General features: G+C 38.1%; 1 protein-coding gene across 3 annotated transcripts in view; it reads right to left on the bottom strand.

Moving 5' to 3' along the window:
* Nucleotides 1-26,068, bottom strand: part of marchf1 (membrane associated ring-CH-type finger 1) — a 76,383-nt gene extending 50,315 nt beyond the window's left edge. For 2 of the 3 annotated variants that reach the window (XM_031895466.1, XM_012955638.3), the window contains exon 1: nucleotides 25,250-26,068. In XM_031895466.1, the coding sequence (XP_031751326.1) occupies nucleotides 25,250-25,348 (99 nt within the window). In that variant the 5' untranslated portion in view covers nucleotides 25,349-26,068. The remainder of the gene's footprint in view (nucleotides 1-25,249) is intronic. The other variant, XM_031895467.1, reaches the window with a different exon arrangement.
* Nucleotides 26,069-27,419: the final 1,351 nt, after the last annotated feature.

Here is a 27,419-nt window from a genome sequence, read left to right as displayed (position 1 = left end):
GCAGGCAGCCTTCCTGCTCTGTGCCCTGCTCTAAGAGACCCTTACTCACCATTAGATACCTTTCCACAGGACTGCCTTCCTGTGGAAACTGAGCTCCAGTATGTGAGCCGAACTAGTGTAATGGATCGCCTGGTATATAGCATGCCTCAAAACATTTTAAGCTGGAAGTCTCAGTACCCTCAAGAGGCTTATTTAGCTTATGAGTTACAATTGTATCTAAGTGCAGGTGTTGCTTGTTAAGTTTTCTGGGCTGTCTGCCTAAAGCTACTTATTTAATTAAGTTTGAGAAACTTTGTATCTTTGTAAGCGTTCAGTGCAGGAAATCAAGGACTTTTCAGTAAGAATCTGGGACTGTGGTCTGAGCTTTTGAAATTGGGACTGTCTCACCAAAATCAGGAAAGCAGAGACAACAGAAAGACCTCTAATCTTGAAAACCCCAGGTCCTGAGCATTCTGGATAATAGGTCCCATACCTGTACAATGATCAGCTATATGTTTTACAAAAATTGTATAGAAAATCTAGTTTACACATGGAGTGTTTTTTTCTTTACTTTTTTAGATTTTGGAACAATTCTTTGCCTACATAATGTATCTTGTATACAGGCCAAGCTTGATCATTATCACCTGCTTCATTTTCACAGTATCCGTAGCTGCTTTGTGCCTTTCAAATGGCATTATTTGAAATAGCACTAGATTTTCACACAGTTTACACTGAATATATCACGGGTATGTGAAGTCTAATGTGAAAAAAAAAATCTATTTTAAAAGAAATCACATGTTTTTATGATATCAGTCTAAACTTTCACTAAAGCTGGCCATACACGAGCAAATTTTAGCTGGTAATTTTGTTCCTTTCAGAGTCGACAGCTTAATGGACAATAGGACCTCCCTGGTGGCTTTTCTGATCAGACAAATATTTATCAGACAGGTTTAAAAATTCCATCAGGGCAAGAACTGCATTGGCTCATTGATGTTGTCCTCTTACAACAACCTGCATTACCTTTGTTACGATCTGATAGTTGGCCTGAACACAAGGTAGCCATTTGGAGAAAGCTTTGCCCGTTAGCCTAATAAGTGGATCTTTAAATGTTCTGAACCTTAAGTAGTACTGGTGGCAGTTCTTCCAAGATGATCTGTTTTACCACAGAAATGCCAGGTAAGGGACAGTATACACCTAAAAACACCAAAAATTGGGCAGATGTCGATTAGGCAGGCTTTATTTTTTTGTCAGATAAAGTGCTGCATCAGCTTATTGATGTGGTCCTCGCTCCTACTTCTTGCATCCCCTTCATTGTAATGCGATTGTTTGGCCCTACAGCATTAGCACAATATCACCCACCCAAGGTGGGCATAATGGGGGAAAGATTTGCTCTTTTGGTTACCAAATCATACCATGCATGGTGGCAATAAGAAGTTGCTCTGCGGAAAGTGCTAAAGTTAAACTGGCTTATATTCTTCTATAGTGCCAGAACAAAAACCATAGATATTCCTTAATTAAAACAATAGATAAGTATGCTTAGCACAAGCCCTATTCATTCAGCTCATGTTAAAAAGAAGTATATATTGTCACTTTACGTTGGTTATACATGGTAAGATCTACTCAATTGGTAAGGTCACCAAAGAAGCAGATATTTACCCACATTTGACAACATACGTGGTGGGCCAGACTGGAATGATACAAACATTTAACCACCAGGCCAACTATCAGTTAAGATTTGGGCCTATGGAGAGTAGGGATGAGTGAATGGATTCACTGCAAAACTCTAAATTTTTCCATTAGCAAATTTTTCTGTGAAACGGAAAAATAATCGCAGTTGCGTCAAAAAAGTTGTGGTTGTGTCAACAAAAGTCGTGCATTCAAAAAGTCTGCAGTAGCTGCATTTCACTCATTTTTTGCCATTTTGCCAGTTTTTCAGCAGTTTTGTAACAAATTCGCACATCACTAATGGAGAGCCATCTGAAGAGGCCTGCATCAAGGCGCTATAGTGGTTCTCATCTGGTGGCACTTTCAAAACTGCTCGCAGTACCTAAAGCGGATCCCAGCAGTCCAATATATATAGAAGATTGCATCATTTGTGCACTATAAAAACACTATTGAACCTTAAATGCAACTCTACAACAACATTGACCCCATATACATTATTTTAAAAGGGGCCTGATACAAATATTCATTTTACGTTGAAAGAAAACTGTATGTTTGTTGCTGTCTCTCATCTTAGTAATGAGTTGTAAGCAATTCATTGTAAGTAACGTTACTCTTGTATCTTGGTTTTCCATGAACTTCTGAAGTGTGTAATGTGAGAGGCAAAGAAACAGGATCTTCTGGGTATATGATGTTGTTACAGTTAGTAATTAGCATCAAGTAAGCTTAGTACATTTACACTCACACAGTGCTTAGTTCGTGTACGACCCAGAGCTTATTTCAGGTTGCCTACCCCTCTGTACATCAGTATGGGTTGACCCGTGGGAAACTTTGATGGGCAAGAGCCAATGGCTAGTGCAGGTTCTTTATAGAATGTGGTCCCTGGGAAAAGACCATTCAAATTTATTTTCATGACTTCATACTTTGCCATTATTTATGGAGTACTGTTTAAAAACATTAAGTTCCATATTTAGCATAACTGTGATTTGATTTGGCCAGGAATTTAATCCTGTCAGTTTGTTTCCCCAGATGTGCACATTGTTCACAGCCTTACATAAAAGCTTAAATCTGAACAATTCAGAATATTATAATGTGTTTTTAGATTATTTAGACTACTCCACTTGGTTTTTAACATGGTACTATAAAGTCTACCTTTCATTTTATCTTGTCTAGTGAATAAATAACATCCTAGTGAAATAATTTTTTTAGTCTGACTGCAAAGCAATAACGTATTAGTGTTGGCAATTAGTAGGATGGGGTGACAATATCTTAACCTCTCTGGAGCTATATAAACCAGTATTTATAGTTACTGTATAGCAAATCAATGGCCAGTCTGATTGATTCAATAAATATTTATCCTCATTGATTTGGGATTCAGGAAAAGAATGGTTTGAATCACATAAGGGGTACCCGTTAGCCCTTCTTGCCCTAACTGTGATGGTTTCTTTACCTATTTTGGTCAAATCTACTTTCCTGAAAATGCACTTTTCGTTCCCTATACAATGCCAATAATTGATATGGAGAAGCCCCACCACAGAGGCATAGAAAAAAGCGCAACAATAGAAAAATTCCTGGGCAAACCACTTACATACTTCCATAGGGTGCTTCGATTCCTCGGCTGCTCCCAATCCAATCCATTCCATGTACTTTACAAATGGAAGAAGCTCATCAATATACCGGCCATGCATTTTAACACATTTATTGCAGAAAATAAATGGCACAAGCTTTCTGGGGTTACGCCCTTCTTCTAGTGGGAGAAACCCCCGAAAGCTTGTGCCATTTATTTTCTGCAATAAATTTGTTAAAAGGCATGGCCGGTATATTGGTGTGCTTCTTCCCTTTGTAAAGTACAAAGAAAAAAGCGCACCTTCCCACTAATTGATCCTGGTTGTCACAAGGACAGAAAGTTAAAACAGAACTTTTACTTCTACATGTAAAACAACAAATTATTTAAAAACTCATTACCCTGGGTATAATATATGTACTACATATTTGTAGTACAGTACATCTCTTGAAAGATTCCTCTGTTTCTGTTAATTTTGCCAACAAAAAAGGCAGGTTGCAAACAGAAAAGTGGCCAAATCACATAATCATGAACCATGAACTAGTTGCTACAACCAACTATGTCCCAATTGCAGCCATTGTGTTTATTACCCACCCACTGTCCCTATCTAACATACGGTATCAAGGAATGGGCAGTAACCTCAGGAGACACCGGATACTACTGATACTATGGATACTACAGTGTAAAGCGGCTCTATCCTCGTGTCACCTTGCGCATATTGTCACCAGTTGGTCAGGATATCTGAATGATTCCCGCATGTAGAGCAAAGCATGGATACTGAATAGAAGTGAGAGCTGTGTCAGTTCCCACTTACGGATCATGTGCCAAGATGAAGCATCAGTGTATAACTCATGCCAGGGAGTTTTGCCCAAACTGCCTACAGAAGCACTAATAATAGGCCATGAAGCAAGTATAGATCAAATTCCCCAGTCATATGAGTGCTCAGTTATGTCACAATTACGTTACAACTTCCCTGCAGTCAGTTGCATGTAAAATGACTTTCATGAAAGGTACTTGCGTCAAAATTCTCCTTGTACTTCCGTATAGTTGCACTCTGCTCAGCTCTTCCTTTCTGCCATTTTAAATTGGGCATTGCTGCACTATTAATGCATGTGGACCCTGGAGCTACAGCCACCTCCTGACCAGGCAGGAACTCCAGGGTTCCCACAGTGCCCTGTGTCAATAGGCACAGCATGCAAGCAAACAGAAAGAATAGGGAGCATATGTCACTTGTACACCAAACACCAACAATAATGCCAGTAAAATGATGCCAGGCAGTCTATTAAAGTATTCAGCACAATTAAACCTCATTTGTGACAAAGCGCACATGCAGTTGCATGCATTTTGGGGAATCAGACACAATTGCAGTGGTGCAGCACAATTAGAGAGAGAATCACCTGTTTGATGAGAGAAAAGGTGTATTGTGCTTAAGATTACACTTTACTCACTGCACTTGCGGATGTAAATGGGCCGTATTGTGCATACACCTTTCTAAAAATAAATCTGAATATGTAAATATATAAGGTAATTTGCAGTTTGGTAAATGCTAAAATTACACATCAATTTTTCATCGGTGCACTAAATTCCATTGTGTACAGACCATCAGGGTCACACTGGAGTGTTACCAGATCATCAGACTGGGGCTGCCACCCCAAGGCCCCCCACTCCAGACACACACACAATTTATTACACTTGTGCCAGCACCCCTTCACATGCATGCACGTCACATCTCCGTACTTTTATTTGTCACGCAAGTTCAAGGCAGGTAGAGGATCTGGGCCGAACCTGCAGATAATAAATGCATTAAAAAATCCAAGCTGTCAATCATTTCTTGCCTGTTCTGCCTCTATGCCTCAGGCAGTTACTTTCACTTTCCTTCCTTTACTTCCTAGATGTCACTGAGCTCCTTTTATTCCCCCTGCCTCCTCACATTCTATAATCAAGTATCCAGAGCATGGGCATGGGGATTAAACCCCCATTCTGGTGTATACGCAAGATTTGTGGGGTTATAAAAAGCTTGCAATAATAACTGTGCCCACAAAATGGCGCCTGCCTGATTGTGAATTTTAAGACTGAAGGAAACAAAATGTATATAATTTATAGAGTGTAAATAAAGTTTATTTGCTCATTTAACATAATAGAAAAGGATTTGGCATTATTTCTTACGATGACAGGTCCGCTTTAAGAGCAAAAAGTTTAATAAATGACTTATAGACACCCTTGCAGAGCTCTGTCAATAAGTCATTGAATAAACTTTTTTGGTTATTTATATTTTTTAAGGCTTTATAAGTGATCAAGTATGTGATCAGCACTGATTGGGCCTAGGACAAACTTTAATTTAATTACAATTACAAGAATAAGGGGATAATTAAAGCATCATCTTGTATCTGATGTAGAGACATAGACAAGAGGATGAGAAAGTGACATAACATGATTGGTGTTGCTAAGCTATCAATAACTGTCTCATGATTAATGCAGTGAGAATTGCAGTTACCCCATTACACATCGTGCAGCTCTGCCCCTGGGTACAACAGGTTCTGTCCCACACCAATAGGCCATAGGAAGTGAAATCTCAAAGGGCCCAGCAGTCACACTTCTTTTAAAGATTATGGGCTTATTGAATACAAATGAATCAAACAAGGAATGTCCCCGTTTATGATTCATGTAGCTAGGGCGATTAGCCTTCAGCATTGAAGGTCTACAAAACTACCTCAGATTGGAGATGGAAGAACTAATGGGCACTTACAATGGCAGTTTAAAAACACACATTTAAACATGGGCTGTATAGCTAGTCTACGTTGAATCCATTGGTCACAAGATTTACTATTTTATAAAATCTGCCATTGATGATTATGTGACGATGACCACCCTTTATTATAGAAACCATTATCTGTGTAACACTGAACTGCTTTGCATTTGTAGGCACTTGTCTATAGGAATTGTGCTAATATTTGAACTACACCCATAACCCCCTCCAGCCTCTTTCTGTATTCTGGTCTTCCTTCCCTCACCCATTTTGGTATTGTATTTATTTAAAACCTGACTTAATAAAGGGTACATATGAATAATTATATTATACATATACAGTATACAGTTTGACCAAGAAGAACATAAAATAAGCCTTAGAAACGAGAAATTATCCCGGTTTGTCAGTATATGCTTTATTTATTTTAACACTAATATTAAGGGCCTGAAGCTTCTCTGACCTTTAAGATGGGGTTATACCACCATCTTAATTCTGGCAGTTACATGTTGTGATCAGGCAATCCTGGTGGTATTGGAAGAGCATGGGAAATCTGATTCTTCCTTGTGCAGTGCCACCACCTAAAGGGGTTCAGTGGAGTGATATTGTACTTTACTAAAATATAGTACAAACATACATCTAACTGATATCACTTCCGTCACAGAAGGGATTGTGCTGCAAACATTGCTAGGGGTGGTAAGTGACAAATGCACACTTTCCCCTACATCTCATTTATAGTATTTGGTATCGCTATATCATATTGAACTATAACACTATTAAGAATGAAAGAAAAGGCTATTATTCGGAATTACATGCATTGTGAAGATGTAAAAAAAATGTCTGAATTATGGATGTAATAAGACAGAATTCAGGAAAAAATAACAAAAGAAAATCTGACCTTTGTAAGTTGCTGTATCAATTACCCAGTTTCATAGATATACATATGCAGTCAAGCAGTAAAATTACATTTCAGATTCATATTTTGTTTGAGGCATAGCTAAAGATTTGCTGTCTTTAAATCATAGACTTTTACATTTATCTAAAATATTTTGGGATTCAAGTTGAGTTTTCCATTGTATATCACAGATATAAAGGTTCTTCCTCTCTCCATAAGACTAGTGCAACACAGGGATGATTCTTGGCCTGCAAAAATCAGCCAATCCACTGGCCTCACAGCCTGCATTGGCCTAGGTAGACACACAGAGAAGATTCCAGTGCGGAAAAGTGTGAGTATGGATTTTTGCACCAAAATTCACTCCATGTATCTGCACCCAGGCCCACATAGAGCCTATGAGTGGAGACACAGAAGTGGGCAGATGCCAGCAGATAGGCTGATTTTCTGCTGGCTGAGAATTAGCCCTGTGTGGCACTTGTCAAAAACAACCTTATGGTGTCTTGTGTTTCTTCAGAAAGTTATATATGTGACAGTATTTTTGAACTTGCCATCCTCTCTGTACTACATGTTGTTAGCAATAAAAATTTAAATCTGCATATCAAAAAACACTAGCAGTGGTTACATAGCTAAGATGGGTTAAAAAAAGTCCAAAGTCCATCAAGTTTAACCTCTCCAAATGAACCCCAGTGCACATATATACAGACTCTTACCAACCTATCTATACACTTGCACATATAAACTATATACACCAATATCTATACTAACTGTAGATTTCAGTATCACAATAGCCTTGGATACTATGCTTGTTCAAGAACTCATCCAAGCTCCTCAGAATCTGCCATTACAACATCACTAGGAAGGGCATTCCCCAACCTCACTGTCCTCATAGTTAAAAATCACCTACGCTGCTTCAACTGAAAGTTCTATTCCTCTAATAATCCAATAGCGTGCCCTCTGGTTCTGTCCCTTCTATGGACAATAGGCTACATCCCGAAAGAAAGAAAAACAGGCAAGAAGTTGCACACAAGATACTACAAAAAAGAACCATATTTATTGCAACCAATGGTGCATCAACATATTGGGGTCGGGCACACCCTCCCTTAGTCATTACTGCTAGATATGGTAAAATTCACAGTTTTTTTAATAAATGTTCTATTAAAGGTGTAAATTGATATTTTATACATATCTCTACTCATTAGTCACACAAATAAAAAACTGTAACACTTGAAATTCACAACACTATAAATCCACAAAGACAAAAAAGAGAATACAGAACTGTAAATGCAAAAAAACCCCACACCTAAAAATTCTTTTGTTTTAGTGTAATCTGAGCCAGTCAACTATACTGCTTTGAAAAGATAAAATATTAAGTATGTTCTGAATTTCTACATCTCCTGGGGTAACAAGGGTTTCATTAAAATGACACAAAACATACCCTACTGCAAAGTTTATGGCCAAAAGTCCTCTTCAATCAGCCCATATTTGGATGCAAAGGGAAATTTCATGGTAAATGTAATAACAGAGGCAAAGTTTGCACAATTTCTAGTTACCAATCATCACACAGCATATACTGGCATTGACCTAATATTATGCTTTGCTAGTGCATAAGTTAAAGGACCAAAAATAAAGTACTCTATATGCATTTAAATATAATGTACTGTTACACTTAAGTGGCTGAAAACATTACCGTAATTTATATAAATAAGCTGCTGTATAGCCATGGGGGCAGCCATTAAAGCTGAATAGGGCAAAAAGGTTCGTGTTTACTCAGCAGATAACAGATAAGCTCTGTAAAATACAACAGATTCAAGTCTTAAGCTGGCCATACACGTGGCGATCTGACGATGTTTCGTGCGACCATCGGTCGCACGAAACATCGTCAGATGTGCCACACACCATTCAGGGCTGAATCGGCAGGTAAGGAGGTAGAAACAATAGGATTTCTACCTCCTTCTGCCGATTCAGCGCTGAAGGGAGATTTTGATCAGGCGCCTTCTATGGCGCCCGATCAAAATTTTCCAACTGGTCCGATCGGCGAGTTGGCCGATATCAGCAGCCTCCTGCGATATCGGTCGACTCGCCGACATACCATACACGCACCGAATATCGTACGAAACGAGGTTTCGTACGATATTATCGGTGCGTGTATGGCCACCTTTACACAAGGGTGAAATGCCATTCATGGCTCTCTACTAAGCTATTAAATGAAACGTTTCTCATATAAAATAGGACAATACTTGACAAGAAATAGTAGGTGCTGGATGAACAGTTACACATTTCAAATGTAAGAATAATATTTTCCATGTTCCAATGTTGGTCTTTAAATACACAAAAAATATAATAATCAAGAAACGGAAAAATATTAGCTAATTTATTGTTTACCCAACATGATCTTTTGCTCATAAAAAAACTGAAAGAGATGCTATGGAACAATGTAATGCCTTCACAGCTAGCAAGTTAGTGCCATTATAACTAATTAACTAAATGACACAGAAAGTTATTCAGCAGACCTTCTCCCTCACCTCTGACTGTATCACATACTTCTAGTGTTGCTACATAAGCTAAAGATTGCTTTTCTCTTCCTTTGATAATCAAATCAAGATGGAGAATGAAAGATAGAAAAGGAGAAGGTCACCTGCAAACTTGGCTGAGGGACAGGATCCACACAAACCTCTGTGCTGCTGTCACATTCTCCTTCTGTCTGCATCCAGCTCTCTCCTCCTGTACTAGCAACAATTACTTTCCCATAGCAGTTTTAAAAAAATAACTTTAATATTCTTGATTCATATAAGTCCACTTATTTCAGTTTTTAGTGAGTAATGAAGAAGGCTGAAGTTACCCCTCCCAGCCACCAACACCGAAGCAGAGTAACCCAGCCAAGGCAGAATGTTGCATATTTCATGAAAGCAGATGACACCTTGCCTGCCCTGTTTTTGACATTCATGAAAATAGTAGAGCATTTTAACTATTCTCTGACATTCTCCCTTTGTTCTATGTGCTCTACAATAATGTACTGTAACATAGGTCTGAACTGTAGTTTCCCCATACAGTTAATAAAGGTATGGGATCCATTACTTGGAAACTGTTATGTAGAAAGCTCCAAGTTATGGGATGGCTATCTCCTATAGATTTCATTTTAATTATATGTTTCTAGTTGTTAAAATTATTTCCCTTTCCCTCTAATAATAAAACAGTGCCTTGTACTTGATCCCAATTAAGATATAATTAATCCTTATTGGAGACAAAATAATCCCACTGGGTTATTTTATTGTTTGAATTATATTTAGTAGACTTAAGGTCTGGGTAGTGATGGGTGAAATAATTCGGCAGGCATGGATTTGTGTCAAATTTCCTCATTTCACCATTTTTCTGGGAAATTTGCCACGGAAAGTGACGCCGCATCAAAAATTTGTCACCCGTGTCAAAAAATTGTTGTGTGTGTAAAAAAAATGACGCGTGTCAAAAAAAGTTGCGTGCGGCAATTTTTTTTACACTTAATATTTGCAAATTTTTTGCCATTTCGCTAATCTTTTCAAAGTTTTGCGATTTTTCTGCAAAGCGAAATGGGACAGATTTTCTCATCACTAGGTATGGGAATCCAAGTTATGCAAAGACCTCTTATCCAAAAAATTCCAGGTTCCAAGCATTCTGGATAACAGGTCCTCTACATAGTAGCAAACAAAAGGTAATGGCTTACCTCTTCTTTGTAATTACTTTCAGTATTGCTAAACATTTTATCCTTTCAATTCATGTGAAATGGTGCTGAAATGATGACGTGCTTTGGAAGGCACCAATTTACCTTTAGTGGTCTCATCAATAAAGGTCAACAAAGCAGAAGATAAACAAACACCTGCTTGAGTCATATTTTTCTCATGTATTGCCTTATGTGTTGTGCACTTGCATTATATAAAAAGTGAGCAAATTTATCATATTTTTGTTAAAATTTGAATTTTTGTTACATACATGTAAAGAGGAATTATCTCCAGGGGTTACTTCCTTGAATGTTATGATAGATGGATGCACTATTTATATTGAATACAGTTATTTTGTTGCATATTAATGGGGTTTATTGGAGATCTTATTGTAAATGAGCTGTAGTGCTTTTACAATAAAACAATGAATATTATACAAATAAACATTTTTATAACCTAGTTATTTGCAGTTATAGCACTCACAATTTGTATTTAACTCAGACCAGATTTAATTCAGTGAGAAAAGTTATCTCATGGTTTATCACATAAAAACGTATGGACAAGATTCAATTAAAGAAGAAAAAACTTTTCTCCTTATTTAGTTCCAGTTTTTTTCCCATAGACTTCAATATAGTTTTCATAGGATAAACCGTGAGATAGCTTTTTATGAATTGAATTGCATCTCTAATTGAATCTTGTTCATGAGGTTTCATGTAATAAAGCTTTTTCTCACTGAATTTATATACTGAGAGATGTCCTGGTATGTCCATTGTATGTCCTCTTCTACATCATACTAAGGTGCATATTTATTGAAAGGCGAACCATAGTTTGCCACCTATTTTTGAAACTATTCTTTAGGGCTCTGGCACACGGGGAGATTAGTCGCCCGCGACAAATCTCCCTGTTCCCGGGCGACTAATCTCCCCGAAATGCCATCCCACCAGCGAAAATGTAAATTACTGGTGGGATGGCATACGTGGCGCCGCAATTTTCCTGAAATTGCGCAAGTTGCCTTGAGAGGAAACTTCCCTTTCAGGGAAATCACAGCGCCACGTATGCCATCCCACCGGTGATTTACATTTTCGCTGGTGGGATGGCATTTCGGGGAGATTAGTCGCACGCGAACAGGGGGATTTGTCACAGGCGACTAATCTCCCCGTGTGCCAGAGCCCTTAAAGGACATGTGCCTACAATGTATATCAGTCATTATTTGTACTGCATATGTCCCCTCCGCTTGCCAGCACCATCACATTCTCCTAAAGCAAATAGCAGCTTTCACACAGTGGCCATTTTTCCTCTGATACATAATCAGATACATTTAAATCTGCAAACTGCATACACACAGACAGACCCTTATTCAGCATACATTTCATCAAGAATACAGGCTCACACAGGCACAACAACTGTCTCTGATAAAAGTTCTGCTTTGTTTGAGCTGAGCTCAGGAGAGGAGGTTAGGAGAAAAAAATTGAAGCAGACAGTTACAGCTGAGTTTCTATGGGAACCAGCAATGCCATCTCTTCACTGGCTGCTAGACTGGGGGGCGTGTTTAGTAATCTGAGCTTAGAACAACTAAGCATGCCCACAAACCAGAAATCAAAGCAAGTTCCTGAGGGAGGGGGGCGAGTGGGTTACAGGAGGAGAAGGAAATCTAAGTGATTAAGGAGATGTTGCAGCCTTACTATTAACCTCTGGACAACCAGGTATCAAAAAGGCTGTTTACTGATTAAATTTTTGTGTGTATATAAAGCAATTGTTTCTTTGGAATAACCCAACCTTGCTATCATAATATATTTACTCAATTCATTAAATACATAACCATAAAGCATATTGTATTTGTATCCCTTGTGGACCACTGTTTTTTCTTTGTAGAAATAGGAATATAGGGAGGGGGGTAAGAGATGGGAGGGAAGGGAGAGAAAATGAATTGGGTATGGAGGGTTCAGGAAGTAACATAGTAACATAGTAACATAGTAAGTTGGGTTGAAAAAAGACATACGTCCATCAAGTTCAACCATAATGCCTATATATAACCTGCCTAACTACTAGTTGATCCAGAGGAAGGCAAAAAACCCCATCTGAAGCCTCTCTAATTTGCCACAGAGGGGAAAAAATTCCTTCCTGACTCCAAGATGGCAATCGGACCAGTCCCTGGATCAACTTGTACTAAGAGCTATCTCCCATAACCCTGTATTCCCTCACTTGTACTGAGAGCTATCTCCCATACCCCTGTATTCCCTCACTTGTACTGAGAGCTATCTCCCATAACCCTGTATTCCCTCACTTGTACTGAGAGCTATCTCCCATAACCCTGTATTCCCTCACTTGTACTGAGAGCTATCTCCCATACCCCTGTATTCCCTCACTTGTACTGAGAGCTATCTCCCATACCCCTGTATTCCCTCACTTGTACTGAGAGTTATCTCCCATAACCCTGTATTCCCTCACTTGTACTGAGAGCTATCTCCCATAACCCTGTATTCCCTCACTTGTACTGAGAGCTATCTCCCATACCCCTGTATTCCCTCACTTGTACTGAGAGCTATCTCCCCTACCCCTGTATTTCCTCACTTGTACTGAGAGCTATCCCCCCTACCCCTGTATTCCCTCACTTGTACTGAGAGCTATCTCCCATAACCCTGTATTCCCTCACTTGTACTGAGAGCTATCTCCCATAACCCTGTATTCCCTCACTTGTACTGAGAGCTATCTCCCATAACCCTGTATTCCCTCACTTGTACTGAGAGCTATCTCCCATAACCCTGTATTCCCTCACTTGCTAAGAATCCATCCAGCCCCTTCTTAAAGTTATATAATGTATCAGCCAGCACGACTGATTCGGGGAGGGAATTCCAGAACCTCACAGCTCTCACTGTAAAAAATCTTTTCCGAATATTTAAATGGAACCTCCCTTCTTCTAAACGGAGTGGGTGCCCTCGTGTCCGTTGGAAGGACCTACTGGTAAATAAAACATTAGAAAGGTTATTATATGATCCCTTTATATATTTATACATAGTTATCATGTCACCTCTTAAGCGCCTCTTCTCCAGTGTAAACAGACCCAACTTGGCCAGTCTTTCTTCATAACTGAGACTTTCCATACCCTTTACCAGCTTAGTTGCCCTTCTCTGGACCCTCTCTAACTCAATAATGTCCCGTTTGAGCACTGGAGACCAAAACTGAACAAAGTAGGGGCCATGTAATCTATTATTTAGGGAATTGTCAAACATGTTAATCTAGACTAGAGTGATTCTGGAAATGTTTCTTCATTTAACAACTGGCTAAAAAAACCTATACAACTGTTGGGACCAATAGTGTTAATAACCCCCATGGCTTAAAATCTCTACTAGTCTAATTTCCCTTAGTTACTAGGCAGAAGCCTGTGTATCTACGTTACTTCATTTATAATGATGAGCAAATTTTTTCGCCAGGCATGGATTCGCAGCGAATTTCCACATTTTGCCATTGGCGAAATTGTTTAGCGAAACTTCTGTGAAAATTTGTCGCGGAAAAATTCAGCATGCGTAAAATTTTTTTGTTGCACGTCAAATTGGCCGCGGCCACATCAAATTGCCTGTGGTCATGTCTAAAAACGGCGCGGTCGCGTCAAATTGGGTGCGGTCATGTAAAAAAAGACGCAGGTGACCAAAAAGTTTGCGCAACAAATGCATTTTGCAAATTTTTGTCTAAACGAAACGGGACAGATTCGCTCATCTCTATTCATTTAGATATCTATGTTATCTATGTCTAGGTTAGGGACGATTTCCTTTCACTCTTTAATGTAGTAATTGCAAAGGGTTGGTTCTTCCTCTTTGCACTTCTGTCTGCTAACCCAGTGTGGGGAGCCTGGTGTCAACCAGGCCTAGTAAGAGTTCTGCCTAAAGGGGAAAACCCTTCTAGTTAAAACTGGGGAACAGGGTTCCTATGAATGAGGAATGAGGCTAGTCATTTACAGGACTAGCATTTGTCATAGTATGTACTAGGAATCTAACATAATTAGGAAAAACTAGAGAGTACAGCTTTGTGCTCCAACAAGGATTGATAGCTGGAAATAGTTCTAGCCTAAAGTGAGTACTAAAAGGGATTTAGGTTATAATTACTTTGTTAATAATTTCCACTGTGGCAGATCAGGGCAACATTGCTATAAACACATTGGTGTCACAGAACTCTACCTCATTGGCTTGCAAGAACCTCTGGCATCCTATATTTTGTTTCTACACAGCAGTAGAGAGGTGTAATTTCACAACACACTCTTACTTCTTTAATACCACTAATCTAGGTGCCTATCCATAAAATTTTGTGTTTTGACCAAGTTTTATATATGTATGTATTTAGCAAAAGCCTGGCAGTAATCACTGAACTTAGACAGCATATTACAAGTTACACATGAACACTGTTCTCACTCTACAAATTACATTTTAAATATTAAGCATTATATCCACTAATGTAATATCTGCAAATCTATATTTGATGTATCATTTCTCTCTCTCTCTGATCTAACAGAACTTTTCAATTCTGTAAAGTGCTAGTATTGCACCCAGCGCTGTACAGGGGAATAATACTTTAATAGAAGTTTAATACACTAATATAATTACAGATAAAAACAAAATAAAGGTACATTTAAGTTTAAGTGCTGAGTGTTAAGGAGACAAGAGGAAGGATATCCTGTAGAGTTTACAAAGTGGCAGTACTGTATCAAATGGTTTAGCTAAGTAGATGACATTTTTAATACAGATGCTGAGGGCCAACTTGGGCCATGCAGTCTGCCAATGACCGGCCGGAATTTCTCTTACATACATGGTGGAGGGCCGCTAATGGAAGCCAGTTTTGACCACTCCCCTTTTTTAAACCACACCCACTTCAAACCACACCTATTTTATCACAATGGTGGTAGCACAGCAAAATCCCAAATGATTGGTCCTTACTGTGGGGATATCAACCATCATTCATATGTGAAAGAATTATGTCATATTAAGATATACCCTTAAATTCCATATGCCTCCTCCTCCCCTGAGGATAGCAGAGCAACCCCCAGTACATAATTACACACCTTAGGGACCATTTAATGGCTATTTCCAACTGCTAACAAACTCCCACAACAAACCCCTGCCAGGTTCACCTCCCACAAGCAGCATAGGGCAAGCAGAGTATGGCACACACAGGCAGCACTCTGCCTGTCCTATGCTGTCTGTATGTGCCATACTCTGCCTGTCCTACCCTGCCTGTGTGTGCCATACTCTGCCTTCCCTATGCTGCCTCTGTGTGCCATACTCTGCCTGCCCTGCCTGTGTGTGCCATACTCTGCCTGCCCTACCCTGACTGTGTGTGCCATACTCTGCCTTCCCTATGCTGCCTCTGTGTGCCATACTCTGCCTGCCCTACCCTGACTGTGTGTGCCATACTCTGCCTTCCCTATGCTGCCTCTGTGTGCCATACTCTGCCTGCCCTACCCTTTCTGTGTGTGCCATACCCTCCCTGACCTATGCTGCCTGTGTGTGCCTACTCTACCTGCCCTATGCTGGCTGTATGTGCCATACTCTGCCTACAGTACCTATGTCTGAGGTGTGAAGAAATGAACAATGGGAGTGATTACAGCCTGAGCCTGAGGTGTGAACACTGCAGGGGGTGAACAATGCAGGTATTAAAAGGTGTGAAAAACACAGGGGATTACATTTTTAAACAATACAGAGGGATTACAGCCTGAATCTGAGGTGAGAACCATGCAGGGGGGCAGTTAATCACAGTACTGATACCATTTAATGCTTACTCAAAGGTAAGCCATCAAAGCAGCCAGACAGGTGGGGGGCCACACAGAGGGGGGTCCCGCGGGCCGCCAGTTGGACAGCACTGCTCTAGTAAGATGCCCTGCAGGTAAGTGACACACAACTTGACTTTAAAAAATGCTTTTTTTGGATACTAGAGATACAAATGTCTCTACTAAAAAAAGTATGTGATATAAAATATCATAAACCCATTATTCCATATGTATAAGGAATAATGGGTTTCAGCTTTGAAGTACATTATAATACAATATATAGTTAAAAGCATAACCAAATGGAAAATAGTTTCTAGTGGTGAGCGTTAATGTGATCAGTAAATTCATGTACTGAAACCTCTGAAACAGACCAGAAATATCATACCTCTTCATTTGGTAGGAGTACATAGTAAAATATAAGCTGAGAGAATAACTCTGTACAACCATAATAACTAAAAACTAATATCTTAATTCAAATACAGACAACCCCAGGGTTTGGGCTGCTTGGTGTGGTGCTGGCAATAATAATTTTGAAGGAACCTCAACGAGGAGGCATGGAGGAGGCAGAAAATGGAAATGAAGAACCTAAATTAAAATGTTTCTGTCTTTCAAAAAGAGCAGAGGATTGTATCGCATAAGCAATAAAAGGAAAGACAATGTGCTTTAGAGAACTAATAAAGAATGTATGATGACTTTCAAAGATGCCCCCACTGTAGTATTCTGTACATGACCCTGGATGCTATCTCTTTGTGAGCAGTGTAGAACGCACACTGAAATAAAAATCAAAGCTTTAGATTGATAGAAATAATGGGTATTTTACTACTTACTATTTTTTTATTTGGCCTTATACTTACTGGTCCTTATGGTCCTATTATTTACTTAAGGTAAATAATCAACCAGGGAGATCTATGAAATGTTGCCACTAACTTCAGTTCTCTTGTTTCAGTAGTTTTTTCATCTTCACAGTGGGAATACTATGCTATGCTTTCAAGCTTGGTACAAAGTTTATCAGAGTCCCTAAATTAATTAGGCAAGCCCAGAAAGATGTACCTATTGAGGTGGATTGCTTGACTATTAACTGCAATTATGATGATGATGAAGTACGTTACTGTCCAGACTGCTCTACGTATGTATGTATGTATGTAACTTTATTTATAAAGCACCACAAGGGTACGCAGCACTGTACAATCTCACAGAATACAAAATTATACACAGGGAGGACAAGTGTTATAATAAATAAATACAGTAACTATATATAAATGCACAGGGAATAAGTACCATGTGGTATGAGACACAGTAGGAAGGAGGTCCCTGCCCGGTAGAGCTTACAATCTAAGTAATCTACATTAGTGATGAGTTAATATTTTCGGCAGGCATGGATTTTCCTCATTTCGCCATTGGCAAATTGTTTTGCGAAACTTCTGTGAAAATTCGTCGCTCGGATTTTTTTTTGTTGCGTGTCAAATTGGGCACAGTCGTGTCAATTCTGGCGTGGTAGCGTCAAATTGGGCGCGGTTGCGTCAAAAAAGGGCGTGGCCACGTCAAAAAAGTGCGGGGACAAAAAAATTGCCGCTGGTGACAGAGAATAGACAAATGCGTTTCGCAAATTTTTCACCATTTTGTGAATTTTCTTGCCGTTTCGCAAATTTTATGGCGAAGTGAAATGGGACAGATTCGCCCATCACTAATCTACATATTACATATAGATGCTTTATGTGTATAACAACACCAACAGAGACATTTCTCTCCACCAAAGGTACAGACAAACCATTTTTGTAGACCATATAACAATTTAGCTGTCGCCGATTTGCCAAAGACTTGTGCTGGATTTTCTTCTCTACTTTCTGACACCTTATTCATATGCTGTTTCCATTTCTAGCCTTATTTTTGGAGTCATCAAATGTGATACTGACCTACTGACCTAATTGGCATTTTTTGGCACGGAACTCAGCAAGCACTAGCAGAAGAGGAATGCTAATGCAGAGCTAGTGTTGTGTGGAATAGGGCTTTTCTTTGGTGCCCCTTTCTTCTCACTTATATACTATATACTTTGTAGAGATCAGTCTGCCCACTGCCTAGCTAAGTATTATCCATTAGGGATGCACCGAATCCAGAATTCGGTTTAGGATTTGGACAAGATTTTGGCTTTTTCAGCAGGATTGGGATTTGGCCGAATCCACGTTCTTGGCAGAACTGAATCCTTAAAATCAAGTGACTTTTTGTCACATAAACACGGACGTTGAAAATTTGGTTCTCTTTAACCCTTCCTTGTCTTAATTTGCATGTGCATATTAGGGTTCAGATTCAGTTTGTTATTTGGCCGAATCTTTCACAGAGGATTAAGGGTTTGCTGAACCCATAAATAGTGGATTCTGTGCATCCCTATTATCCATCTAGCACACAACATAATTATTAGTGGTTTTTGTAGAATAGATTTGCAACCTATAATTATAATGTAGAGGTATATTCTTCAAAACTATGTTGAACAGCCAGTGTTATTCAGATGCTCTTTGTTAAGCTGATAGGAAAAATAGGGAGTGTATGCTGTATGATGTTGGTAAGTAGTATCTCTTATCCTTTCTATTGTCATGTCTAATGAATATGACATTTATTTTCTATTTTTAACAAGACCTTATCCTTTGAATGGGGGGGGGTGTTGATTTATTAATGTTAGAACATTCTGTTCCTAAAACCACGTGAGTTCCTAAACTCACGGTGGTTTCTGAATGTGTATACCTCAGCTAGCTGCTTTAAAATAATTGGTCTCTTTATTTTAAATATTCCCACATAATCTGCAGCAAAATTGTATCCCTGCCTCATTTTTTTTGTCTGACAGGTTTCTGAAGAAATGATAAAAAAACGGTTATACTCAGCTCAGGAGTATGCACTTTGCTATAACATTTGCTCCATTAGTAGCAGTAATTGGAGGGGTATTTTTTCTTTACTGTATATCTCCTAAGCAAATCCAGGTTCTAAAGTTTTCATCAGCCAGAAATAACTCCCATCCCATGGTGCAGGTAGGGGTGTGCTTGAACTACTGATACTATATCAGTGATATTTTTACTGTTTTGATATATATTAGACATATAACTACTGTACATCTATTTATACTTAGACACATACATATTTTTATACATAGTTCTGTATCTCTGAGGCTTTGTTCTATGTGCCCTGTATGCTTTATAGTTAAAGCAATACCATTTTACTTTTTCTGCAGGCAGCTGGACAAAACACACAGGACTAGACATGCAAAGTGTTGATTTTCTCTACTTTGGGAGCCTATTAAAATGCTTCTACCTGCCATGGATAAAGGCAGGGCATCAGGAACCTGAGTAATTATATACAGGTATAGGATCCATTATCCAGAAACCCGTTATCCAGAAAGTTCTGAATTACGGGAAGGCCAGCTCCCATAGACTCCATTATAAGCAAATAATTCTAATTTTCCTTTTTCTCTGTAATAATAAAACATTATGTTGTAATTGATCCCAACTAAGATATAATTAATCCTTATTGGAAGCAACAATCCTATTGGGTTTATTTAATATTTAAATAATCTTTTAGTAGACTTAAGATATGGAGATCCAAATTACAGAAAGATCCTGAGCATACTGGATAATGGGTCCCATACCTGTATAGCTAATATTTTATCTTAAAATATATGTTTTATATAAATATATTTCTATTTTTACATTTTATATGTATAAATATTTTTATGTTATGTTTTATATATACAATTTTATATTTTTGATTTGCAGATTTTATATTCAAACTTTAGAATCTTATTTTTTATATACAATATATAGGTTTGTATTTTTGTTTTTTATATAAAAATGTTATTTTTATTCTGTATATCATTTTTTATATTTGTGTCTATATCTTATAATGTTTTATATAGTTTTATATTATTTCTTTATATTTTTTATTTTTTGTAACTAATTATCTATGATAACATTTTATACCTATAATTTTATTTTTTTATATAAAATTTCATTTTTTATTTCATGTATTTTTATTATATTTATAAAAAATGATATAGATATATATTTTTGTATAAAATGTACAATTTAAACTATATCTTATTATTAATATAATGATCATCATATTATTATTTCATATATGGTTTTATATATTTGTTATTATTTATATATACCTGTAGATTTTTTTTTATTTTATGTATTTTTCATTATATTATTTGTAAAAAATGAAATAGATATTTTTATATTCTATTTTTGTATACAATTTACTACATAAAATAAAATGATACAAATCATTTGTGTGAAACTAATTATATACTCACTGACCACAGCAGAAATGCTATTATTAATCATAGGACTAGGGTTTATATTCTGTTACAACAATGACTTATGAATAGAAATTTTGAGTTTCTAAACTTTACTGGAAGGTTAAAGTTTAAAATGCATTTTATGTATAATCCTAATCATGGGCTGAATGATACAGAAGTTCATCAAGTTTTTAAGAAGCCTAGTACATCTATCCCAGACATACTACATTTGAGTAGTGATGACAGAATCTGTCCAGTTTTGCTTCATTTGTAAAATTCACGAATCTTTCAAAAGATTTGCGAATTTTACAGCGAAAATGTCAGACATCAAAAAAAAATTGCCGCCCGCGACAATTCTTTTGAAGTGGGCAGCAATTCTTTTGCCGCACAACAATTCTTTTGATGCGGGCGACAATTTTTGGACACGCACCAAATTTTTCCACTGCAAATTTTTTAATCCGTTTCGCGAAAAAATCAGGCAATAGTGAAACGCGGAAATTCACTGCGAATCCATGCCTGGCAAAACATTTCGCCCATACATTTGAGTATTTAGTAATTAGACAAATAGCCATAATATGGGACATAAGTGCTAGACACCAACTGCATTACAATCTTACTCTAAAGATAAATAACCAAAACACCCTGCATTATTTATGCTGCAGTCACCAGGTCAGTAGGAAACCTCCACAACATTTCCCAAAATAGTCCAATTGTAATTTGCAAAAATTTACTGACACATTCTGGATTTAATATAAAAAATGTATCTTATGTTTATTATTCAATGTTCCGACTTCCCTTTTTATATGTACAGCCACATATGTATATGTACATATGATCCAGAATTAAATTTAAAGGGTAGAGTGAATTATTTGCTATTTATACAGTGTAATTTAACAGTATCCCTTTAAGGATGAGATTAGAATGGGTAGGGAGGTCAATCCTGTTAAATAAGTAATTACTGTAATTGCTGCTCAGAAGTGCTTCTACAATAACAGCCTCTTCACCTTCAAGCTCTCCAGCCATTCAATACACTAGGGGCAATTTAGATAATCACAGACCACTTTATGTTTTATTTGAGAAGGAGGAGATTGATTATTAATAATGGGCGGCACAGTGGTAAGCATATATTCCTATTAGCACTGGGGTCCTGAGTTTGATTCCAGCTTGGGCACTATCTGCAAGGAGTTTGTATGTTCTCCTTGTGTCTGTGGGTTTCCACTGTGTACTCCACTTTCCTTCTACACTCTAAAAACATACAGGCAGATTAATTAGATCCTGGTAAAAATTGTGCCCTCTGTGCATGAATATGATAGGGACCTGAGATTGTACGCTCCACTGGGGCAGGGACTAGTGATGAGCGAATCTGTCCTGTTTCAGTTTGCAGAAGAATTAGTGAAGCGGTGAAAAATTGGCAAAACGCTTTTGTCGCGCAACTATTTTGTCGCACGTAACTTTTGACGCCCGACTAATTTTTCCGCAGAGAATTTTCACAGAAGTGACACAGTTCACTAATGGCGAAATGCGGAAATTCGCTGTGAATCCATGCAGGGCAAAAAAATGTGCTCATTGCTAGTAGGGACTAATGTAAAGGATGTATAAAAGTACTGTGAAAAATGTGTGGCGCTATATAAATACAGGAAATAAATAAAATGTATTTTATGCAAGTTTATAGAGTTTTCAAAAGCAGGGGTTTTTAGGTACAAGTTTATGATAATAAAATTGCCCCTGGTCCCATGCATTCTGCATTATAGGTCCCATACCTATAATCATATAAATTTTTCTCTGTAATAATAAAGCAGTTGCTTGTACTTGATCCCAACTAAGATATAATTAATCCTTATTGGAGGCAAAACAACCCTTTTGGGTTTATAAAATGTTTCAATTATTTTTTAGTAGACTTAAGGTATTGAAAGATGCCTTAACTGGAAAACCCCAGGTCCCAAGCATTCTGGATAAAAGATCCTATACTTGTACATACTTGCGATTCAGTATAAAGTGCTATACTATATACAGTAAGGTTCACATCTGCACAGTTTCAGGACCTTAGTCTCAGGAGAAAACTGTCCCCAAGAAATGTCCCCACCCTCCCCCATCATATCTTAAAAGTTACCACTAATAGCTTATATATCCCTGTCCTAAGCGGAATTAGTGGTATTAATAAAAGGATTCAAACAACCACTTATAGGGGTGGCTGTGCAGTTCTAGTAAACTTTTATTACAGATTTCTTCTCTACTAGTTTGAGGTTTCTACTCTACTAGTCTCAGCACAGGCACACCAGATTAGTGACTGCAACATTTTCAAGTCTTTGCCTACTAATGTTATTTTTACCAATCCCTGCAGAGAAAAGGGGAAAGGACATTCTGTATGTGTTCATATGTGCACAAAGCCAAACAAACATAAATGAAGGGTGCAAACTGTTTACACTGTGACTCTATATTTTCTGTATACCCATGGCTTTCCAACACCAACCCTTCAAATGTTTGATTGTCTAATAGACAGCATGCCAGGAGCTGTCATGACTAGAACATTCACTTTGTGGTGATGTATCTCCCACATGTGTCATATTATGACTATGAAGAATATTAATGACTGGTTGGCTTGACAAATATTCCAACACAAGAACTTTGTTCAAAATGTTATACGCTGTCAACTTATCTTTTCACAAAAAGACTGAATGGAAGGGCATCCTTAATAGCCTAATATAAGATCCTGCCTGGATTTAAACCAGTGGCCTACATGTTGTATGTAGTCTATTATACCTCTGCTGTACATCATTCCTGTTTCACTGCCTTTGGTATCTTTGAGTTTTTAGGTAGTCGTGGCATGTTTATCTCTTGTTACTCTGGCCACAAATGCTCCCTGTGGGAGTCACTGTAAGTCCCGATTGCACTTAAGTAGCTGAAGGCCAGGCCCAAAATCAAAGGTGGCTGTTATAGGCATAAAAGCAAGCCTAAACAAGTATACTCTACTGGGGTTTGGAATTGCTATACCTGACCCCTAAGCCTAGCTCGGGCTCAGCAAGCCAAGACACAGACACAGATTTTTTCCTACTGTTACAAATTAATATATATGATATATATGTGTGGATGTATATACACATTTATTACCCTTTATACATAATTATGCATCGATAACCCTAAGAGAAATTACATAGATTGTTCATCAGTTCCATCAGTCCCTGCCCCATGGAGCTTACAATCCATTCACACACTCATCAGGACCCACTTACCTGCCTGTATGTTTTTGTACAGTGAGTTTGTGGAATGCCCTTCCTAGAGATGTGGTAATGGCAGATTCTGTTAATGGGGGCCTGGATGAGTTCTTGAACAATCAGAATAACCAAGGCTATTGTGATACTAATATCTACAGTTAGTATTAGTGGTTGTATATATAGTTTATGTATGTGAGTATATAGATTGGTAGGTGTGGGTTGTGTGTGCTGGGTTTACTTGGAAGGGTTGAACTTGATGGGCTCTGGTCTTTTTTCAAACCTATGTAACTATGTAACTATCTACTGTGGGATGAAACTCACGCAGACAGAGGAGAATAAATAAACTCCTTGCCAATAGTGCCTAGATCAGATTTAAACTTGTCAGTCCAACATTGCAACTTTGCTTTAGGACCAACCACTAAGCCACCAGTGAGAGTCTCTCTCTCTCTCTCTCTCTATATATATATATATGAATAGGACGTAGGTAACATTTAGGCTGATCATATTTTTTACAAGTTCAAGTATTATGCAGCCAATAGGTACATTTTCTTCTGAGTTTATCGTTAATATGCGTGCTCATGCAACTGTATTTTATAATACCTTTTATTTGTTTTTAGACTGATAGAATTATTATAAAAGTGGAGAAAAAGTCATAAAGGCTCGTTTTACATCTGCCCCTGTTGCAAGTACAGGAAGGCAAATTTCACAGGGGCAGTTTTCCAAACTGCACCTCATGCCAAATTGATCCAGTGCAAGCTTCAGAACACAGCGCCCGTGGTGGAACAACTCAACGTCATATGAATAAAGCCTTGCTGAACGAAGGCAACACTGTATTCATGGGGCACCCACAGGCCTCTGGGCACCATTTCAGAGCACACAGACCTGTGGCGATTCATTTAACGTGCAGGGCAGTGTGCAAAGAACAAAAAACATAGTGGATTGTGCTTGCCCTATTAATTCAAAATATTTGTTTATGATAAGCAAAGGAATGCATTTAACGAATTACCAATAATTTACAGGTGGTAAAATACCCTTTTGGTTACTTTCATTGTTGGACATTAATAAAGCCACATATTTAAGTATTTTAATGTATTTTCTTCTTTCGTTCATTGTGCAAGTCATAACTTAACGAGACATGCATACATGCCAATTAACTAAGCAGAACTTTTACTGTGAATGCCAACTGCACCGATATATGGCTTTATACTGAATGCAGATGTCATTAACCCTTATAGACTTTACATTACTGAGAGCTGATGACCTACATTATAATATTCTTTACATGGCTGCTGTTAATCTAATAGCCCAGATATGCCAAACTAGCAATAAAAGTTTGATATGCAGATCAGCAGCAGTACAATAAACAGGCCTTAGTGAAAATTAAGGAGATAATCTTTTTTTTCTTAGCCAACAGTGGGCAAAAGCTCAAAAGAACTGTTTATATGTACAGAATAGTTCTTACCTCTCCTTCCTTACTCTTCTCTTTATTTCTTCCCACTGAACTTCTCCCATTGCCAGTGCTCTCCCGTGCAGGGACTACAGAGATTTGTTGCAGGGGCATAGCGCAGATGCTGCAGGTAGCCAATACCAGATTGGATGCCTTAATTCTTCACCCCTCCTTTGTAGCCCACCTGTGTAATAGCTCATAGCCTTGATTGCCAAAGCTTAATTCTAAAAAAATCAAAACAATATATAGGTACAGACTACTGGAAAAAACCGAATCCATAAAAGCAGGAGATTCCTGAAAAAGAAGCAAATGCCTCCCAGTTTTCAGGAGAAAAAAAAACAACAGTATTCCAGTTTTGCTTGCAAAGCGATGATGGTTAAGTTCTAAGTAATCTGCTCAGTCATTTGTACACCCTTTCACTCCCCCAGGAGCAGTGAGCAATTCAATTTCTATGATACCTAATAGCTGTCATGGAAACCAAGGAAACCAGGGTTCTCACAGGCCATTATTAGCGAGTATTCTCTCTAATGACACTTCCACATTGGCAGGGGCTGCCACTTGTGCTTCTGTTTCCCAGCTGATTCCCCAGGAGGCGGCTGAGCATGCTGACTAGGTAAATAGGCATAAGGCTGAAAAGCTTAGTGTCCTATTTTGGACCCAAATCTCTTCCTTGATAGCCGGCTGCGTCGTTCATGCGTTTAATCTGCTTAGGTCAAACGATCTGCCTTCAAGGAGGGAATCACAGTAAAGGGATCAGGTACAGAAAGGAATATGACTGAAAAACAGAGATCCATGCATTTACTCAGCTTGTGCTACTGTCAGTTGCTTCCACTCTCTGCATCCAGCACTTACACAGCAAGCACCGTGGCTGAGACTCCAGCATCAGCCGCACAAAGGGATACATATATGCAAGGAAAAGGCTGAGTGCAAACAATTATTCCTTTTTTATAGGAATTCTTTTGTCATTTTAATAAAAGTTACATCTCTAATTCTGTTCTTTTTATAGTAATCTGTAAACTGTGACTAATAATTATGTATTTGCTTAACTTACATTCAACTTGTCATTAAACTCTGTGACATACATTTCAGATTTATGAATTTCAACTTTAAATAAACTCTTAGGAGTCTGTTTACTAATATAGATATGGGACCTGTTATCCAGAATGCTCAGGACCTGGGGTTTTCCAGATAAGGGGTCTTTCCATAATTTGGATGCATACTTTGAGTCTACTTAAAAATCATTTCAACATTAAATAAACCCAATAGGAATTTTCTGCCTCCCTTTATTATATCTTAGTTGGGATTAAGTACAAGGTACTGTTTTATTATTATGGCAAAAAAGCCAAAATGGTCTCTTTTTCTTACTAGTGTTACCAAGCTTTGCTTTGCTGTCCAATGGAATTCACTTGAGCTATAACTATTACCTACCCCAGGAGGATGCCAAAAGAAGTATCCTACAAATGTGAGGAGCAATGGATTATGGGACTTGTAGTACCTCTATTTTGTACAGGTATAGGACCCATTATCCAGAATGCTTAGGACCAAGTGTATTCCAGATAAGGGGTCTTTCCGTAATTTGGATCTTCATACCTTAAGTCTACTAAAAAATCAATAAAACATTAATTAAACCCAATAGGATTGGTTTGCCTCCAATAAGGATTAATTATATCTTAGTTGGGAACAATTACAAGGTGCTGTTTTATTACTACAGAGAAAAAGAAAATCAAGTTTTAAAATTCTGAATTATTTGATTAAAATGGAGTCTATGGGAGACAGGCTTTCCGTAATTCGGAGCTTTCTGGATAACGGGTTTCTGGATAAGGGATCGCATACCTGTACTACTTGATAAACAGACCGAAGTGCTTCCATGCCTCACTCTCACATCCTTTGGATTATTTGTTTCTGTCCAAAACATTGGACCTGGTGCAAAATAGTTTCATGTATAGAGCTACCTGCCCAGGGATGTGCCGTATTCAGGCAATCTCTCATTTGAGCTCATGTGAATTTGAAACATGGAACACTGGGCATTGGGCACAAAGAGAATGGAAGCTGTGACTAACAATTTGGGAGTTGGGATTGTGTCACTTCCAGCACTTGGCATTAAAAAGATGTTAAATTGGGATTCTTTTGGTGCAAATCTGCTGTGCCTTTTGACACAACCCGCTGTTGGAACCTTGGCATTACC

The sequence above is a fragment of the Xenopus tropicalis genome, chromosome 1 (assembly GCF_000004195.4).
Source record: "Xenopus tropicalis strain Nigerian chromosome 1, UCB_Xtro_10.0, whole genome shotgun sequence".
NCBI classification, from domain to species: Eukaryota; Metazoa; Chordata; class Amphibia; order Anura; family Pipidae; genus Xenopus; species Xenopus tropicalis.
The sequence above is the reverse complement of the archived record's forward strand: the minus strand, read 5'-3'. Positions and strand labels throughout refer to the sequence as shown.